The 21,646-nt window shown below is 40.7% G+C and overlaps 1 protein-coding gene across 3 annotated transcripts in view; it reads left to right on the forward strand.

Moving 5' to 3' along the window:
- The window catches only part of ICA1L (islet cell autoantigen 1 like), a 59,622-nt gene continuing 37,976 nt past the window's right edge, over nt 1-21,646 (forward strand). The window contains exons 1-9 of one of the 3 annotated variants that reach the window (XM_075180131.1): nt 1-93; nt 6,212-6,380; nt 6,892-6,964; nt 8,265-8,388; nt 8,545-8,743; nt 10,133-10,258; nt 11,170-11,268; nt 12,184-12,257; nt 12,554-12,603. In XM_075180131.1, the coding sequence (XP_075036232.1) occupies nt 6,219-6,380; nt 6,892-6,964; nt 8,265-8,388; nt 8,545-8,743; nt 10,133-10,258; nt 11,170-11,268; nt 12,184-12,257; nt 12,554-12,603 (907 nt within the window). In that variant the 5' untranslated portion in view covers nt 1-93; nt 6,212-6,218. Of the gene's footprint in view, nt 94-1,757; nt 1,868-2,859; nt 2,886-6,211; nt 6,381-6,891; nt 6,965-8,264; nt 8,389-8,544; nt 8,744-10,132; nt 10,259-11,169; nt 11,269-12,183; nt 12,258-12,553; nt 12,604-21,646 lie in introns of those variants that run through there. The other 2 variants (XM_075180132.1, XM_075180133.1) reach the window with 2 other exon arrangements.

The raw sequence follows: 21,646 nt of genomic DNA on the forward strand, positions 1-21,646 counted from the left end.
CTCCCGTCCTCTAGTCCAGCCCCTATTTGCCTACGCTGTGACAGCTGTGTGTCCAGCTGCAGGTCCTTGGACCTCCTACGCTGTTTTTCTCTGGTAAGATTCGGCTTTACTATCCCCATTTTATCCCCGGTCATTTTCTCCTATCGTTCTTAAAGGCTGATACCCGGGAGCCGTTGTCATGGCAACTGATGGGAGATGCAGGGTCGTGATGTAGGATGGTCTCCCATCCCCCAACAACGGTCACCTCAATACAAGGGCGTATGGTGTTTAAACCAAATGTTCAAGTTTCTGTTTTTGTTTTTACCCATGATGCCACTATATCTTTAATTATAAACAATGATGATCTCCAAGTAATAGCAAATCCCGTCTTAAATCACAGTACAGTATGATTTGAATGAGTTATTCATATGAGCTGGTCCTAACACAAACAGATTTCTGATCTGTTGTAATGGGTTACAATAGCTTTTCTTAAATGTCCACCATTAAAATCACACCTAAGGATTGGGAGTTAGAGGTCTCAACAGTTAGTACATTTATGCTAGCAATTGTATTTTATCACAGCTGTGGGGTTTACTGATGTATAGTTATGCACAATACAGTCTGACATTTTTAAACAAAAAATAAAAGTAATGTAGATTGTAAGCACAGAAGTTGCCATGTTTTGACTTGTAGTAAGAAAAGCACAATTAAGTGGCCCATGTTACAGCAGCACTACCACATGATACAAATCAAATTAATCTGGTAGTAGTAAATGGTGGTGTGGAATGTGGTGGTAATAGTAAGTTATAGTGAGAAATGTGGTGGTATTCGTAACCAATGGTGAGCTGGCTGCCATGCCCTTCTGTAGTATAAACTGGTTATTTTTTTTGTGAACTTTATTAAAGTCTAATGATGTGACCATACTTTGCAATATCAACAAACAGTATATCCTTATATGATTTAATTGTATATGTAACCCCCTGTTACTTTATTATCTGTGGTATATTCCTCTGCCCTCGCTAGCTCTTGAGTGTGGGTATAAGTGACCAGAGGGTCCCCACACAAGCAGGTTTTTCCACCAATGTCTTTAAAGTTTGTACACAGGTGTGTGGTGTTGGCAAATCTTGCTTTTAAACACATTGCTGTTTTAAAATTAGCTGTCAAACTCGCCGAATATCGTTGAGTTGCAAAAAGCGCTGTTTAATACATATACTCCTAAGACTTTAGTGAACTATATAAACTCCATCAACTGCCATTAAATTTGCTAACTGTAAAATTTTAACATGCAAAAAGAAAATCAAGCCAATAAAATCTACATCACCTAACTATATTTTATTATGCATTAAAATACTACAATACAGTGGTTTTGGTTACAAATCTCTGACCTAAGTTATGCTATAACCCTTATTTTAGGTCACCATTTGCTTCAATATTTAATGTAAAAGTGCAGGTCAGTACATTTTCAATAAAATTGTAAAATATTTATGAAACAATAACATGGTGACAGCTGTGAATTTTTGATAAACATGTCTGTCATTCACAAATTTCTGAAGCTATACTCCTGTTTCTTAAACAAGCAATTTGCTAGTATATTGAAAGAATGTACAAGAACTTCACATATATTTATTTATATATTGTCATATTTGGTATTTGCTTTTATCTAATCAGAAAACTTTCTTGCATATTCACAGTTGGTTTGTAGGGTGGAAGTCTAATTTGTTTCTAAGCATAGAATTCATTTTTGTTTTAAACTCTCATGTCTGCAATAGTTTATTAATACAAGGAAAAACATTAATCTCTATTGAAGATGTCAAGACAAATATAACTGTCTGACTGCAGTTGGAACATTACTTGGCTCTGTTTGACTTTTAATATAGAGACATTTCAGGTATGTAATTTATAAAATCTTCAATATATCAAGTATGTCTGTTTATTTGTATTTAATATTCTTCAGAATGCAACTAACAGTAACAGAATACTAATGCTTTTCTGTATGAATGAATCAAATGCAGGTTATTATCACATCACCTAAAATACATAACTAAAAAATCACCTGTAACTGCAATCCCCGGCTCCCCCACCCCATGATCTTGATGGATGTTACCATTATATCTAGTGGTTTTGCATAAATGATGTGTAATTATGTATGCCCACAGAGTCTCCTCTTATGTGGTGAATTAGCATGCATAACAATACAACCTCCACTCTTTTCCTGCTCTACCTACTCATAGCACATTTTAGTAAACAGCTAAATAACTGATTTGATATTATGTAAGGGGTTTTCTAACCTCCCTGCCATAACTTACTTTAATGAGGTTCCTTCCCCTGGAATCCACATAATTTGCTGTACAGGTTAGTGCAGGCTCACAGAACTCACATATACCTGAGACTCCACTCTTAAACTTTTGTACTGTATGGGTCTCTGTGGACAGACAAAATCTGTTGCAGTACTGTTAATGAAAAAGTCGTTACTGATTGGAGGAACATTCAGTCCTAAAATCATCAGCCGACTTTCATGAACAGCACTGTGTGTTCCGGAGAGACCTTAGCACTGCTGAATATAATCGGCAGAGTGTGGAAGTGCCAGAGGAGTGACCCTACCAAAGTGTTCTTATAAATATGGGAAGGGGATTGGTTAAATTCGATATTAAAGTGGAAAACCGCTTTAATGAAATGTGATTTGAATCAATGTGTCCCATACTGTGTGTATGTGTTCAACTGCGTTTTCTACTGTTTCTAAAAGTGTGTGTTTAAAATTGCGAGTTTTACTGCATACAACTCTTTGGTCCAAGATGGAAGGAAATTTATATAAAATATTAAATACTGAAGATGTCAAGATAAATATAACTGTGTGACTGTAGTTGGAACAATACTTGGCTCTGACTTTTAATATAGAGACATTTCAGGTATGTAATTTAGTGTGTTTAAATATGTCTGTTTATTTGTATGTATACAATAGTGTCTTTTAACCATGGAATTGTTCATCCCTAGAACAGAGCAGTTACTTACAAATGAATGTTACAGTGCAGACATTCCAAACATCTACTAACTAATTTAAAGCTACCAGATATCTAGGCTCTGCATTTTAGAGACCCCAGAGCTTAAGCTTAGCTTTAAAATGCATACCCTAGATCCCCAGGAAAGCTGTCATAACTAGTGGTACTCTGATTGGTGGAGGGTACCAACCTTTCTGCAGACTGCAAATGTTTGATGGCTTTACAAATCCAAGTGTCTGGTAGTCATGCCCTGTGATAGCCCTCTACTGGGACAAAAGTCACAGACTATTGTTTAGCTAATTTGCTGCTTTTGTAACAAGGATCCCTTGTATATTTCTCTTTATGCTATTTGTCCCTAAACATGAACAAATATCCTAGGAAACTGGCCTCACCTATTTTTAGTGGCAACAAAATGTCTATTGGTTAAAAACTTAAAAAAAATCCACTTCCTGCTCACTACATACATACATACATACATACATACATACATACATACATACATACGATATATGGCGGATAGCAGCAATGGAGAATATCACCTACCACCTCCATGACATGGGGCATGTAACCCCTTGGCTATTTGTAGAGAGCAGATCTCAGACCACCTCCTCTAAAACTTGATAGATCACTCTGGACCATGAGTAATTGGAAGTCCTACTCCTCACAGGAATTTCCTTTGTACTAAGAATATTGTTCCTTAACTTTCCGTACATACCTTTATAATACCCAACGTAGCTGGGCACCTCCTCTCCCTTTCCTATAGGAAGCTAAGAAGTCTGTATTCTTAAAATTAGTCCTGTATGTATCCCTTTTGCTTGGATCCTGCATTCTATATGACTTTGTTGAAATATGGTCTGACTTTAGTAACTTGATCCAGTTAGTGTATTCAGTGTCGGACTGGGGCATGAAGGGCCCACCGGGGAATGTAGTGATAGGGGCCCACTACATTGGGGTGTGGTCAACTGTAAGAGTGGGTGTGGCCAGTCAAGGGGGTGTGGTCAGCCCATGGAGGGCAACTCACAACGTAAAGAACAAGGACACCTGGTAAATATATATATATATTCATAATAAGGTGCCATTTAGATGGGGTCTGCAGTATGTGTATTGATTCCATTCCCCCATTTCCCTCAGGGCTTCTCTGCTCCTTTCTGGTGAAAAAAAAAATGACAGGCTGGCTGGCTTGGGATGGCACTCACCTACCTGTGTGGAAAACTCCAGCATCCTGCTCCTCTGGGCGGCCGTGATACCAGGAAGATGGCACACTCCTCCCCTGCTGAAGTGAAAAACACACTACTGCACAGATGCAGAGAGCTCAGACATGGCTCTCTACACCTGCGCGGTAGTGAGTTTGTGACGGAAATGGCCCCGCCGCCCAGAGCTGGATTAAGGCTTTGGGAGGGGGCCCCTGATAATCTAAAATTAAGAGCGTCTTCATTGGGTATAATGCTGTAAACATTGACACATCCTGCATTACGACACCTGTAGCCCGCTAGTACGACATTTACAGCTCTCCCAGAGGGCTCACCTAGCTTGTCTGCACAAGAAAAGTCATTACTTCCACAAACTAAAATACTTTACATTAAAACAATCATCAAAACCCCACATTAAAATGGGCATTGACACCACACATTAAAACCAGCAATGATACCGCACATTAAAAATACAACTGATACCGCACACTAAAACTAGCAATGATACTGCACACTAAAACTAGCAATGATACCGCACATTAAAACTAACATAAAAAAAATAAACATTGATAACATAACACCAATTTTGACTATATATGTCTGTATGTGTGTAGCTATGTTTGTATACCCTTATATAATGCAGCGACTATGTTAGAGGATCCTCTATTTTATGAATCAATAGTAAAGCAATTGTTGAAGCCTGCCACTTATATTAAATCTTTTAATTAGATTACACACACACTTTATATATATATATATATATATATATATATATATATATATATATATATATATATATATATATATATATATATATATATATATATATATATATATATATATATATATATGTGTGTATATATATATGTATATATATATATATATACATACACTAAATTCTCATTCAAGCTTTAATATAAGTGGCTGGCTTATGTCATTACTTTACTAATGAAACATTAATATCAATGTTCAGTGTATATTTATTGAGATATAGCTGATAACAAAAATAAACATGTATATACATATTTAAGAAGACCCTTCATATCATGATTATTACTTGACTGCTTGATTAAATATGTCAAATGTAGCCACCTATAGCAGCAAGAAAATATATATATTCTCACTGCTATAGGTAACATATTTAATCAAGCAATAAACATGCTATGCTGTGAAGGGCCTTCTTGATATTTATTTATATGTGATTGATTTGTTTTTAACTGTATAAATATGTGTCCAGTGAAACTGACACTCACCTGCTCACTTGTTGTTGCTTCCTGAATCTGCTTCTGCTGCACATGCGCAGAAGCTCCAATTCAGACATTTTTGACAGTAGTACAGCAGCACCGCAGCTGCTGTACTACTGAGGAGATCATCTGATGCGGGCAGCGGGGGGAGCCTCGGAGAGAGGGGGGCCCAAAGCACATGCCCCCTATGCCCCCCACGATGATAGCTGACCTCCGGTAAGCTCCGCCCCAACAGCGGAGGGGGCGGGGCTTAATCGCGCCCTGGCCTACCGGTGTATAGCCCGGCTGGCCGGCAGGCCAGTCCGAGGCTGAGTGTATTGTATTATCTTTTATTATATTCAACACCATATTTTTAACTCATCTGGCTTTTACTATTTATTTTTCGAATTGCTGCTGGATTCAGAGACTGGAATGATGGCATCAAGCAGATGTCATTCAAGTTCTGCTTCCCATTGTTATAAATATTTACTTACACTTTTTTCATTAAAATTTAATGTAGTATCTAAAATCTTATTAGTGGTTCAAACAAATATGAACAACTTTAGAAAACTCTGGGTCATCTTTTGTGTCTGTCTTCCAAGTTACTAGACTTACACTGCTCAGGATTAAATGGCACAGTTTACAACCATGAAGCTTTTTAAATGTTTTATTTATTTGATCCAGGCCACATCCTGCTACTTGATGAGGTTGTTATTTATTAATGAAGGTTACTTGGTGACATGAAATAGACAGTGCTGAATACATTATTCTGTGGGCGAGTGACAACAGGAAGGAATATAATTCATTGCCTTATTACTTGCAGTTACTCCATGTACAGCAGCGGGCAGCCATGGGTGGGAGACGACCAATCCATGGTCAGCCGTATGCAAAAGAAATTTTGGAAAACCAAACAGGTCTTAATCAAGGTTACAAGGAAAAAAGAAGATGAACATGTGGTTGCATCAGATGCTGAGCTGGATTCTAAACTCGAGGTAGGGGTCAATTATTGTAGCAATGTTTAGGTAAGGTGAGAGCAGAGCCACAGTGCAAGTAGACCTCACCTAACCCAAGCAATCTGGTCAGATGAACCTCGCCTTTTTCTGACACATTTTTGGCCTGGTTGACTCAGGAGTAGTTTTTGGTGGAATTCAAGTGCAGCCATCAGACATTCATTAAATGGCAGAAGATGTGAATATATTCAAAGAGCGTTTCAAGTCTGTATTGATATTTATGTAAAATTATAGGGCATAACTCTCTGTTGCTACAATTTCCTTAACATAGTTAGTTGTAGTTATGTATAAACATCAAATTTGAGGCACTTTTTAATCTTAAAAAGCGCTGAAGCAGTAATATTTAGCTATTTCCATCAATATTGGGATCCTGTTTGCTAAGTGTAAGCCATCTTGACGATCTCTCAAAGTATATTGCTCTACTCTACATTTATTGAATATTTGTATTATGTGACACAAGTTGAAGAGCATAATGAACTCTTTATTTTTACAGGTATTTCATTGTATTCAATCAACAGGATCAGAGTTGCTTAAAATTATTGAAAAATACCAGCAAGCACTCAATGGTATGTATTATAAGCAAGGCATGGCCTCAGCAAGTTACACTTCATCATCATCATCATTTATTTATTTATATAGCGCCACTAATTCCGCAGCGCTGAACTCATTCACATCCGTCCCTGACCCATTGGAGCGTACAGTTTAAATTCTCTAACACTCACGCGCAGACAGATTGACTAGGGTCAATTGGATAGAAGCCAATTAACCTACTAGTATGGGTTTTTTTTTGGAGTGTGGGAGGAAACCGGAATACCTGAAGGAAACCCACGCAAACACGGGGAGAACCATGGCCATGGTCCGGAATTGAATTCATGACCCCAGTACTGTGAGGCAGAAGTGCTAACCACTTAGCCACCGTGCTACCCAATTTTTCAGCCTGTTAAAAGTTCATATAAATTCTAGAACTTCCAAAGAACAATATACAATGTGCACCAAAGTTACAATACAATGGAGTGTATTCCAAAATGCACTAAGACCCTTAGAAATCTGCAGCTTCCGCTTTAACACCCGTTCTTCCATCGGTTAACACATTCTATAGAGAAAAGGGGAAAATACAACGCTCCTTAGTTCAATCAAACCTTTTTATTCACTAATTACCACCTCAATTGAAATAAGCATACCAGATTAAAAGTCAGCAGAAGCTTATAACAAAGATACATTTAAAAAAGTTCCGGTTGCCAGAGGAACTATAAAGAGACAACATAATGTATAGTGTTTTTTTTTCCATGTTCCCAGTACCATCCAAAAGTGTTGTTGTTTTTTTTTTATCATATCAATAGAGTTACAGACATCTTTAGTTGACTCGTTAATCCATTTGTATGATTATGCTGAATACTGAAAATTCTAGCTGCCATTATATTAATGAAGTGGTAGAAAGCATCAATATTAAGCATATTCAGTGTTAAATTAATTAACCACTTAATTAAAGACTTCTAAATCTCTATGGATGTGATCATTTCAGAATAAACCTGACAATTTCAGGATGGTTGTTAAATGTCAGATTATTCTATAGCCTCTTTGGTTGGTAATGGAAAACTCCATAGTTGGAGCTTTTCATATTCATTTCAATGGAGTTTCTCGTGCACCTGTGGAAAAAAACTTATTATAAATATATTAACTTTAAAGTTAATATATTTTGCAAATTCAACCTGTAAATCAGGAAAATAAACTGTACAAATCTTTAGTAGATGTTCTTTCTGCATATTTTCTTCTATGTATAATATTGATGTTACCAGTCACTCCCGCTGTTTCAATGTTTGGTTATTAGTTGATATCATCTTTTTTTATTTATTGATTTATTTTTAGAGCTGTCCCAGGAAGAAAATGACTTTGGATTGCACTTGAAGGTACATGCTCAGCAAAATAGCACACAAGCTGGGAAAATGATGAAAGCCACTGGCAATGCTTTGTGCTCTGCGGCTGGCCAGAGGTATGAGATTCCTATTATGGAGGAAGGGCGTTTGCCTGCTTGTAAAGGCCTGTTTGTGTTTTTGGAATACTGTTAATATTAAACAGTGTAAATGACATGATATAAGACCATTACATGTATGTCAGTAGCTGCGGTGTTACCTTAATGCCTTTCCAGGTTAGCCCTGTGTGCTCCACTGTCACGCCTTCAACAAGAGGTGGCCACGTTTACCGGTTGGGCAGTCTCAGATACTTTACTGACCATCAACCAAATGGAGAAGGCACGGACTGAATACAGAGGAGCCCTGCTTTGGATGAAAGATGTATCCCAAGAGCTGGACCCGGACACCTGCAAACAAATGGAGAAGTTCAGAAAGGTCAGCAAAGCTCACTTGTCACATCAGAAACGAAAACATCTCCAGGACAGTTTATAAATACTCACATTGAAAAATGATAAACTAGCTTTGTCATTTCCTGCGACGATATGATTACACATATGCAAGAAAGACATGTTTCATACATTCAATAACCCCTAGTTATGTGTACGAATGTTATGTAAAAGGACTTAAAAAGTACTTGTAGATAATACTTTTATTGTAATGTTCTTCTGGTGCTAAAGTAGTCAAATATAAAGGAACGTATTGAAAGTGTTATGAAGAATTTCACACACATCTTAAGATTTGGTACTGGTCGAAGTTCCTAGAGATAAAACACTGAGCTGTACTTATCTTGGATGTGCTGCTCTCTTCATACCACCAAGGTCTCCAAAGTCTCCAATGGTCCAGCACTGCTCTTCTCCAGCACTCCATCCGCTCTCCTATTTCAGCTGTGTTGTAAGTGCCCCTGTTCTGTGAACTTCTCAGTCATATGTGCTGCAAGGTCACAAGTGAGGGGCATGAACACCACACTGACACATGAAACAGGCCAGCAATAGTAGCGTAGAGCAGAGGACTTTGAGGACCCTGTCAGATTGGGAGTACTGTGGTAACTGCTATACTAATGTTATTATAGGGAACTTTAACCATTACTGAATTCTAATTTTTGTGTTGAGTTGTTCCGTCTTTGCAGTTCTAAAATGTAGGTGTTATCTTTATACGATAAACCTACTCAGAATACAAAAATACATTATATGTAACAATTTAAAGAAATTGGAAGAACCTGCAAGGGGTGGAACCCAGCATAGCAAAATTTGGTGGCGGGCCCGGTGATGCTCTCCACACTCCCGGGACCTCTGCTCTCATGATTTTCTCAGTATGTGCAGGGGGCCAGCGCATGTGTAGTGAAGCCCTGTAGCAGCCCCATCCACTTGAATCTATACAACATTTCAGAAAACGTGTTTGGAAGGGGGAATTTGTTTTGTGCATATCAGGCTATAGAGAAGAAATTTCTGTTACGCTTGCCGCACACATGGAGATGTTGGTGGCCAGGTTAGTATTTTATAAGCCAAAATTGGTTCCACCACAATCAATTTTAACTGCTTAAAGCTGAAAATTAGGTTAGCCAGTGACACCCATTAGGATTGTTAGCTAACCTGAAAGTGGTAGGTGACCCCTTAATTTGCAGTCTAGACAACACCAGGACATCTAGGAAATACAAGACACAAGCATTTGAATGTAATAGAATATGAATTGCACAAGAGTTACATAGTTCTCTTAGTTCCAGGAATTGAAATAGGTTATTTAGCAACAATTTGCTCATATTGGAATAACATATCTCTGCATCCATCTTGAGAAGATCGGACAACAAGTTCATTTCAATGTCCCCAGGTGCAGATTCAAGTCAGAAACACCAAGAGCCACTTTGACAAAACGAAGATGGATGTGTGTCAGAAAGTGGACCTTCTTGGAGCCAGCCGCTGCAACTTGCTATCACATTCACTAGCTTCCTACCAGGTATAGGGCTCGCGCTACTATGAGTATCGGTCATCTTTTTATGAAGATTATTAATATTCATTTGTATTGGGTTTCATTTAATACAGTGCAAACAAAACAAACTGAGTTATGATGTAATAATAATATGTGAAAATTAAATCAATTTAAAGCCTTCAGTTCAACACATTTGAATAGAAAGAAAATTGCTCCAAAAATAGATGTAAAGGCAAAATGAATCCCATCCAGATATGAGCTGCAGATAAAATGAATGGATTATAGATATACTAATGAGAGATAAAGAAAGAACACTAAGGGGTAAATGTATCCTAGTGCGGGTTGTACAAGTCCCGGAAATCGGCGAGATGACAGCTTAAATTTAAAGCGGCGCTGCCTTGTTTCCCTTTACAAGGCAGCGCCGCTTTAAATTTAAGCTGTCATCTCGCTGATTTCCGGCGACTTGTACAACCCGCACTAGGATACATTTACCCCTAAGTATTAAATACAAGGTTTATTATGAATTGCATTTGTATAATTTATAAATATAGAAGACCAGCTAAGATTTGGCTTGATCTCAAATATATTGGGCAGTTGGCCTAATATTGCATGTAGTTTCACAACAAGCCTGGTCCCAATAGTCTGATCAAAATTGATTGGACCATTATGTCAATAAATGCGTTTGGAAGATGACCACTATGGGTGTGTTCATTCAGTTGTTTTCAAACCTCACAATTGCTTCCCATGTGGTCTATAATTGATGCACAATGTATATTGCCATTACACAAATTAGTCCTTTCACTCTACCTTCTTGCCAACTGGTAGAATCAGCCCTGTGGGGCTAACTGTAATTGTTCTCGGGGACTAAACTGTGATGTACACCATAGTTTATGTGGTCTCGTGGACTGCCAGTGTCTCATGATTTGTATTCCTAACAGACTACACTTCTGCACTTTTGGAGGAAGACAGCACATCTAATGTCTGAAATACAGGCGGAATTTCAAGAGATGCTTCCATATACACCATCTTATCTAAAGGTTTATTTTTCTTTACTTGCACTTTTTATTCTTAGGGATGTGAACCTCAACCTAAAAGGTAGACTAGTCTGTATGGACTTGCTATATATTGCTAAACTGCTAGAAATGATGATGATGATGATTAAGTTCCCTCTGGTGTTCTGCAACCAATCACAGTAATAGCCTCCCTTTTATTAATGTGCTAGATTCTGCAGTTATGTAGTACTTGATGTCTGTCATTACTGCAAATATGTGCAGCATATAACATCTAGAATCTCTCATTAATTTACCAAATGGCGAAATGCAAGAGGCCTGTGTTTTGTACATGTGGTTGATATTTTCATGGTATTTGACACTATATACAGATAATCATGTGATTTTTGAGTTTTCTATTTTTGGGGGAAATTCACTGCCTGACATACACTATGACAGCCATCATTCCTACTTCATTACTAATATGTATATTTACATGGATAATACAGAAATATTTGATTTAGTTTCTTTGAACAACAATAATAGAAGTAGGGATACAGAAGAAAGACGTAGAGAGTGAGAGAGTACAATCTCTACTGAACAATCAAAACATCTGGCACGATAGAGAACAAGTAATGCACTGACAGAATCATTATACACATAGCTCAGTAAAAACGTAAAAGTGTCTAAGGTTGTAGGAGAAGCCAAGCTAGGAAGAAAGGTTTTGAGGGGGGGGGAGATTGTTAATAAAGGAACCAGGGTGGAAGCAGTGGACATAAAAGCTAGGGCTAAAGATTAAGCAACTTACTTTTCTTACGTGTGGGAGGTCGGGCTGGCTGTATAGTGATCGGTCCAGGTGGACCAAGTATTGGAAATCTGTCTGGTGCGATCATGTATTATAGTAGGGATATGTTCTAGCTTGTGTATTTGCCAGACTTTAATCATGTTTTTATATTTATGCAGCCTACCAAGCAGTACTCTGAGCAGGGTAATGTGGAGAAGACAGATCAGAATTGTCAGTTGGTGGACAATCACATGTGAGTACCAAGGAGCAGTACCTAAACTATAGTCTACAGCTGTTTGTGTTACAGACATTATATACTGCTGTGTAGACCTGCTCTATTTTGAAGTAAAACAGTAGTTCTAAAGAAATGTTGTTCTCTTTAAGAAAAGAGAGGATTTCTACCTTTCCAGGAATAGAAGCAGCAATCTCCACCATTTTATATATAGTAATGTCTGTGGTTTTCTACCACAAAATTGATCCATGATCTGTTCTGCCAGAGAGCACGGTATCACACAGTTTACAGAACACTACTCTTATATTTTCTTTCAGGCTACTTGAATTACAAGGGGAAACACCAGAACACCAGGAAGCAAATACCAGTAAGTGTGCATTATTATTTTACTCTCTTGTATTACAGTTACTTGACATCTGTAGTAGACATATACCTTCTTTGTTAGGTCATATTTATCAAACTGCAGCACATGTTGGTTTAAGAAAAAGCATACAGCATTAAACATTGGCAGCTGCACTTCACACAAAATTTAACTCTTTACCTACAATCTTTCAGGCTGTTGCATGAAATACATGAGCGGATAAGCAGAGAAGATGATTTTGTGTTTCCAGGCTAATAAACACATATCCTTCATGGCACAAAGACAGTGCAAATTTTAACCAAACTTGCTTATTTTTATCAAAATTCAATATTAAAAACTATGGAGTTGATTGCAGTTCATGGCATATAATGGTTGTCCGAATATAAGCACTCTGGATATTGCAGTAATCAAGAGCAAACAGGAAAAACACGGAATCTGAGATAATGCAGGGAAGAGTAATTGGCCAAAAGGCAATGCAGGAATAAATGTAATATAATGAATATAACAGTCTTGTTGCAATCCAGCAATATCAACAGTGAGGCAATGCTGGTGCTGATTTGCACAGTCTTTTAGGCATTACAAGAATAGTCCAATACCAAGCAGATACACCAGAGGAACGAACTGACAGGATTACTGGAGAGACAAATGCTGATGGGCAGATAAATTAAGGCACTGATTAACCATGAGCAGGGATGCACAGTGAGTATCGAGGAGGAAGAATAGTTCAAATCGATACATGTCAATAGCGTAAGAAAAATAAATTAAAAAAAAAATGTACAAATCCCAACATCGTAATAAATTACCAATTGTTGAATATATAGCCTGGGTAACCACTTCCAGATATTACTGTGACATATTGTGAGGGGGCCTCGAAGCGGTTGATTAAACTGACGTATTGGAGACAAATCGGTTCCAATCAAACCATATGATGTGGGGAGATGAGGCAGAAGAGGTGTAGGGTATTCCCATGGTTTCCATGTCACAGCTTAGCTGGACCTTAGAGATTATTTTAGATATGAAGGGTAACGTAGTTGATTTCCATGCTTGGGCTATCACTGCACGGGTAGCTATAAAAATGTGGCCTATGACATATCGATCCCCCAATAAAACTTGTGGAGGAAAAAAGTGTAGAAGTGCTACTTCTGGAGTATTAGGGAACAGAGTTCGGGTGACCTTAGCTACCAAGATATATACCTCTGCCCAGAGAGCACGTGCCACGGGACAACTCCAGAAGACGTGGAATATGTCCCCTATTTCCCCACATTCACGCCAACAGGCCCTAGTCTGGGCTGGCCACATTTTATGCAATCTATCAGGGGTCATATAAAGTCTGTGGAGCAGCTTATAGAGCATCTCCGTGTGGTTCAAACACCTCGGCATTCGATGGGCAGTCTGATAAATTCTATTCCATTGATCCGGTTCAAATTCCCGGCCAAGATCTCTCTCCCAGGCTAATTGTGAGGGGGCTTTCACCGCCTGTTGCCTTATGTTGAGGTGAGTGTACCAAAAGGAGACAGCTGCTTTGTTAGTTCCAGTTGAGAGTCTGGAAAACAAGAGGGCTGGAGGGTGTTGTAAGGGGGTGTCTTGTGTGCAGACTGCATGTAACCAATGGCTCACTTGGAGATATTTATAGAAATCTTGATTAGGGATTTGGAATTTTTCCCTCAAATCAGAGAAAGATAATAGGGATGTGTCAGAGTGAAGCTTTTTGACAGTAGTAATGCCCCTTGAGCACCACAGGGATATATTTAAATTAGGTATGAGTTTAGCTAAAGCAAGGATAGAGAGATTAGAGGTAGGAAGGGAGACGGAATTAGATGCCTTTAGAAATTTGTCCCAAATTATAAGAGCATCGCTCGTAAAACGTGGTAGGGTGGCCTGAGTGGGTCTCCAGGACTTGGGGATCCAAAGGAGATCAGCCAATGGGAATGCATGATTAAGGCCTCTCTCCAGGTCAACCCAGGGTTTGTGGGAACCTGGAAGAGACCAATCTCGGAGCTGAGCTAAGATGGCTGCTTCCTGGTATTTTACCAGATCCGGTAAGGCAAGACCCCCTGTCTTTTTTGGACGGGACATGGTAGTATGGTTAAGTTTAGGTGGTTTACCCTTCCACACATAGGAGGTAAGTAGACCACATAGTTTATCCATGTAGCTTTTGGGCAGCTTAAAAGGCAAAGTCCTAAATAGATACATCATTTTGGGTAGGAGGGACATTTTAAACGTGGCTATCCTGCCCAGCCAGGAGATCTCATGATATTGCCACGATTTTACTGAAGCGTTTAGTTGTACCAGCAGTGGAGTGTAATTAGCCTCAACCAGGGAGTCTAGGAGGGGAGTGATCATAATCCCTAGATAGGGCATAGAGAGGGACCTCCAGGAATATGGATAGGCCGCCTTCAGTCGTACCAGGAGAGAATCTTCTGTATTGATAGGGAGGGCATCTGTTTTGGACGTGTTCAGTTTGTAAAAGGAGACTCTTCCGAATTTCTGTAGCAAATCATGTAAGAGTGGCAGAGAGGTCTCCGGACTAGTCACATATAGCAAAATGTCATCTGCAAATAGACATAGTTTATGGGTGGTTGCGGCTAAAGTGATGCCTGGGAGTTGAGGGTGTTGTCTAATTTGCTCAGCCAGGGGTTCAATAGCTAAAAGGAAAATGAGAGGCGAAAGGAGGCAGCCCTGCCTAGTACCGTTAGAGAGTGTGAATTTATCTGATGTAAAACCATTGCTATAGACCGCTGCAGAGGGGCCCCTATACAAAGCTAATATAGATTGAAATATTTCACCGCAAAAACCAAATCGAGCAAGGACCTTCCCCATATAGCCCCAATAGAGCCTATCAAAGGCCTTTTCCGCGTCTAATGACATAACTAACAATTCATGGTGATATTTATTGGCCTGTTCTATAATATTGATAGTTCTACGGGTATTGTCCGATGCTTGTCGACCGAGGACAAAGCCTACTTGGTCTGGATGGATCAAGGTCGGAATGAGGGGGCTAAGCCTATTAGCGATTAGTTTAGCATAGATTTTTTATATCTGTATTAAGAAGGGTGATTGGTCTATAGTTCTGGCATTGGGTTGGGTCCTTGCCCGGCTTGGGAATCGTGACAATGCGTGACTCTAGCATCTCTGGCGGAAAATTCCCTTGGCGAGTGCCTGCGTTATATAACTGTTCTAAGAGTGGGGTGAGTTCAGTCTGAAATGTAGCATAAAAATTGTTGATGAATCCATCTGGTCCCGGAGCTTTATCTTTAGGAAGGGATTTTATAATATGCACAATCTCGGACTGCGTCCAAGGTGCATTCAAAGTGGTTAACGAATCAGTGTCCAGAGATGGTAGTTTTAACTTACTTAAAAACTCTTCAATCAAAATCGAAGTCTGTTGGGGAGAGGAATCACAGTCACAGAGATTATACAATTTAGAATAGTAGGCCGCAAATTTATTAGCTATATCCCTCGGATTAGATGTTCTAATACCCGATTCGTCAGTTAAATATTTAATGCGGTTTTGAGCCCTCTGACCTCGCAGTTTTCTAGCAAGCAGTCTCCCTGCTCTATTTCCTGATACATAATATTTCTGGCGTAATCTACTTAAGGCCTGCTGGGTGCGGAGGAGTAATAATTTTTGTAATTGATTCCTGGTTTGAGATAGACGGGCCTTAAGATCTTCTGAGGGATGGGTTTTATTTTGAGACTCAAGAGAGGACAACTCTGCCTCCAACCTCATCTGATTACTCAGATACGCCCGCTTAAGTCTGGCTCCAGTCTGAATGGCTGTGCCACGCATTACCGCTTTGAGCGTGCACCAAAAGTTAAACACGGATGTGTCCTCAGGTGAGTTAGTGTCAATAAACATGTCAAGCGTTTCTTTAAGAGCAATCTTTGCTTCAGGTGACGTCAAAAGGTATGGGGCCATACGCCATGAGCCAGGGGAATTATCTGCTGAGGATATCGCCAGGTCCAGACTACCGGGGCATGATCAGACCACGATATGGGGAGGATCTTAATTGATCTGGTATTCTGAAGAGACCATTTATCTGACAAAATCAGATCAATTCTGGAATAAGAATTGTGCACAGAGGAGTAATACGTATAATCTCGCTCCATTGAGGCATAAGTCCTCCACACATCGTAAAGTCCGAACTCTGCCAGGAGCTTAGCAAAGGCAGCTGAGGGGCTAGTTATATTGTCCATTGTACGGGTAGATGGTTGCGATGATCTATCTAGTTTAGGATCAGTTACAATGTTAAAATCTCCCATAAGGATAAGAGTACCCTGTTTATGCTTTTCAATATCTCGTAGTATGGTTCTAAGGAAAGGAATTTGCCTTGAATTGGGAGCGTATAAAGAGACAAGCGTGACTAGCTTACCATCTAGCATACCCACTACAATAAGATATCTTCCATTTTTATCTTCGAAACTAGACTTAGGGACGAAGTTAACTTTGGAGCTAACCAGAAGGGCCACCCCATTGCGTTTGAAAGGGGCATTTGCTGTGAAGCACAGCGGGAATCTGTGGTCTTTAAAGGTAGGGGGGGCTCTAGCCAAAAAATGTGTCTCTTGGACTGCGACAATATCCGCCTTTTGCTTATAGAAAAAGGAAAGTGCTAAACGTCTTTTAGTCGGGGAGTTCAGTCCCCTTACATTCAAAGATAGGAACTTAACCATTTTGGCTTACTGAAAGACTCTGAAAACCTCAAGCAGACTTCAGGATTAGTAAGGAGAGAAAAGTACTTGCCTAAGAAGGGGAGGGGGCGGCAAGGGAAAGGAGAGGAAGAGAAGGGGGGGGGGGAGGATAACAAGACACAAAAACAAACATAAATAACCCCAAAATTGGGATTAAAGTAGTTGCCAGAGGGGGAAGTCATCTGGCAAAATCAGTAACTATAGGGACATGGCCCTAGGAATGAAGCACCCACCCAAAACCACAACACAATTGAATATTATGCAAATAATCAGCAAAGAGAAACCTAAACAAAACATAAATAAAAAGTCAAGGGTTATCACCCGTAAAGTTAACATTTACTAGAAACATAGGAAATCTTGCTATAACTTTGAAGAAGGTATACAGAGTCTAAATGTAATCATCATATAAAGATATCAACTAACTGTAAATAGGTATAAGGTATCAGCAAGAAATGCCATATAACAACATTCGAAAAATCTCAATCAGCGCTGGAACTGCTCACCGACCAGAGATCCACGATCCAACTTCCCGCAGGAGTCTCGCTCATAGGGTAAGTAAGGTCCATAGTTCACAGTAGTAGTGGCCCGAGAGCCTAAAGGGCCTAGCGTAGAGCTGAGACACTCCAGGATGCAGTCGGTCATTAAGTAAAAGCAGTATCAGAAGTGAAGAGTTCACCTAGCCTTTTCCAATCCCAGCTGACTAGACAACTTGGGATCAAGACGAAGAAGTTGTCGCTGCCATAGAAGTTTGAATGTCCCAGGACTGCAATAACTGACTGCCATCTTCTACCGTAGCTATCACGTGGGTGGAGTTATTGCGCTGAATAATGAGTTTGACTGGAAAGCCCCAGCGGTACTGAATTTGGTGTTTGCGCAGTGCTCTCGTGATAGGTTGAAAGGAGCGACGCTTGGCTACAGTGGCCGGGGAGAAATCCGGGAACAGTTGCAAGTTTTGCAGGACCTCTTCCGCTGCCTGCGATCTGGCTGCACGTAGGATCTTTTCTTTAATATGGTAGAAGTGGACCCTCATAAGTGTGTCGCGAGGTGAGGACTCCAGTCCCGCTCTCGGTTTCGGGAGTCTGTGGATACGGTCCAGCAGCAGATCGTGATCAGAGGCTTCAGGGAGGAGTTTTTTGAACAGGTTTTTAGCAAAGTCTGGAAGTTCTGAAATGGAGACAGATTCAGGAACACCCCGCAGCTTTAGATTATTCCTCCGGGAGCGATCCTCGACGTCAGCCATCTTATCAGCCATCCCAAAGACATCATTTTCAAGTTTCTCATGAGACGTGATGAGCGCATTATGGGACGCTGCAAACTCCTCCATCTTGTCTTCAATTTGAGAAGTTCTCCCTCCCATTTCCGTCACTTGCGCCTTAACTTCTCGGATCGAGGAGCGCATTTCGGATAGGACCTCCGTTTTAAACGAGTTGAATAATAATTGCATAGACTTAATGGTAGCTGGGGCATCTTGGTCCATTTGTGCCAGGGCTGAGGAAGATGGGGACTGAGTCGGATCTGGCGAGGTTGCTCTAAATCCCGGGTCTTCTGGACCTCTGTGTTTGGGAAGCGCCCCTGGAGATGGGGAGGATTGGGGTTTAAAGAACTGTACCGCAGAAGGCGTCTTTGTGGATCTGTGTCTTTTAGGAGCCATCGCGAAAGCAAGTCTCAAGAAGCGTGGAGGTGGGACTGGATAGTCTAGGTAGTTCAGAAGATCGCGCTGGAGATTTTTTCGGCAGTTGAATGTTGTGAGAGGCTAATCAGGCATGATCGTGTTAGAAACGATACGGGTGGTAAAAGGCTTACGGGGTCCCGGGTGGGTGATCCATCTCACGGTCTCATTTAATACATCTCCATGTATATCGTGTTTGCAGACCTGGTGCCTCTATATAGAACCTAGATAGGCGTGTAGTTGAAAGGCTTAGCAGGATCGTAACCTTTTACTCTCCAGACAGATGGGGACCAGCCCTCACCAGTATGATAAGCAACAGCAAACCTGCAACCGGAAGCGCCCGACAGAGACCTCAATAAGCGGTCTCCCTCTTATGGTATTATTGCGTCAGTGATAGTAGCAGTTGTAGCGAACACTGTAGATGGCACTGTAGTCAGGCTCTCAATCGTGGGCTAAGGCAAGAAGACAACTTGTATGCCCTTTCAGTATATTCCACGCTGGCACATTTGTATATTGATCCCAAGGGACCCTGATTAATATTTAGTGTGGGCTCCCCGCAGACACCCCCAATGGAGCACAGCCGTGCACTGACTGGTTGTCGCTGCCGGGAGAAGCGGTGTCCAGAGGGCCTCGATGGGACAGAGCTGTATATTGCCCTGACCCAGGTCCACAACGAGGGAGAGGCGCTGTGCTTCTAGACTCCGGTGCGAGTGCCACCTGCGAAACGGAAGTTCGGAAGTCAGGGACTTCCGGTTAGCGCTGCGGGGATGAGTGAGAGTTGAAGATTGAAGAGGCTCCGATGGGACAGCCAGGGCCCCGCTGCAAGGCTGAAGCTCGCGGGAGCTGAGTGAAGCCTCCCAGGGGGGCGGGGGCGCATCCAACACAGCTAGATGGGTCTGGGCTCCACACTCACACCAAAGCCTCCAGGCTGGCCGGGCACTTGATATAGTTAGCAGATGGCCACAGAGAGTGGGCTGGAGGTCGCCCAGGAGCAAACAGCAGCAGGTCCAAATGCGGGTCACACCCGGCCGGGTCTCTCCTTTCCTCTAGGCCCAGGCTGCGTTGAGACGGCTCAATAGGACTGGGAGGGCAGTATGAACCCCCAAATTTCTCTAGGGGAGGCTACCCCCACGGAGGCAAAATTTGCAAGCCTTTGTGGAGGCAAACAGCTGCGGAATTATCTTAATTTTAGAGGTTCAGGGGAGAGCTAGAAGACTGCACGTCTGCACAGTATGGCTGTCAGGCCACGCCCCGTGTAGTTGTATTTTAACCTCGTGACAGTATTGACAAACTGATTCTCTTCCAGCTTGTTCACTATCAAAAATGGAACTAGACAGGAGTGTCCCTTTTCAGTCAGAAATTCTTCCCCTGAACATACGCACAAGAGCATATACCCAGGCATCCATCTGACCAAAATGTACGACCAGCTTTCAGCTGCAAAGTTTCCTGCACTTGTTGAGATGATTAAGAAGAACTTAACAGAATGGAATATTATGTATACATCTTAGATAGCTGCCACCAAACCCTTTCCAATTTGGCTTTCTTCTGCTTTTCCTGAGAATATTCAACAAAGTTTTTCCATATCAGTTTGGACCAGTCGCAGGCCAAGGATGCCTAGTGGCACATCAAACGTCTTTGGCATCATTGCACATGGCAAAGGACCAAAGAATGCATATCCTCACCCCATACTTGCTATTCTAGATAGACTCCTAAATATTGACACCTGCTCTCACATAAACGCTGAGTTTTTCCCTCTTCGTCTGGATCATTGTGTGGGATTTTATACATTCATAGATATCTCTACACAGATGACTCCTTTATGGAATAATCCACCTTAACCACTGTTATCTATTTTACGGCGTTTGGAGAGTGAACCCAATACAGTATAAAATGTCTTTGTGATCTTGCCACACTATGGGGTAAATGTATCAATATGCGGGTTCTTCAACACCCGCGTGTTCAGCCTCTTCCGCGATTAAATTTCAAGCGACGCTGCATTGTAAAGGGAAGTTAACCCTTTACAATGCAGCGCCGCTTGAAATTTAATCGCGGAAGAGGCTGAACACGCGGGTGTTGAAGAACCCGCATATTGATACATTTACCCCTATGCGTCTTCCCTGAATTCCAAGAGTTGCAGTTGCATTTTCTGCTGCCTCCTAACAGATTGTTCTAGTACCTTCAATCAAAGCATTTATACGCCTTCTGCTTCAACAGATCTGATTCATAGTCTCATCTCAACATTTTATAGCTTACATGGCCAAGCTTTATATGACCTGCATGAAATTAAATGAGGAGGACAACAGAGATCTAGGGTAATGGGTTTGGGAGAGAGGAAGAGTGAGAGAGAGTTCCATAAGTGTTTTCTTCAGAGAGAACACTTACAAGCTTTTATATAGTGGTTGAAGCTGATGATCATGTATGTCATGTTTGATTTCTATCCCTATAACAAAAAAAATGTATTTAAAAAAAAAAAAAAATAGTGGAAAGCTCAAGTGCTTTTGCAAGGAGGAAGAGGCTGTGCGACCTCCCATTAAGCAGAGAACGCATCTGTAATAGTGCCCTCATCATCTATCTTATTTCAATGATATTGTCTTGCACAAAAAAAATCTAGCCACCCAACTCTTCCCATCAGATTGTTCAGTTCAAAGTACCGCTGCAATATATTTTTGGGGAATATATTTTTTGGGTTGC

Source organism: Mixophyes fleayi, chromosome 7, assembly GCF_038048845.1.
Source record: "Mixophyes fleayi isolate aMixFle1 chromosome 7, aMixFle1.hap1, whole genome shotgun sequence".
NCBI lineage: Eukaryota > Metazoa > Chordata > Amphibia > Anura > Limnodynastidae > Mixophyes > Mixophyes fleayi.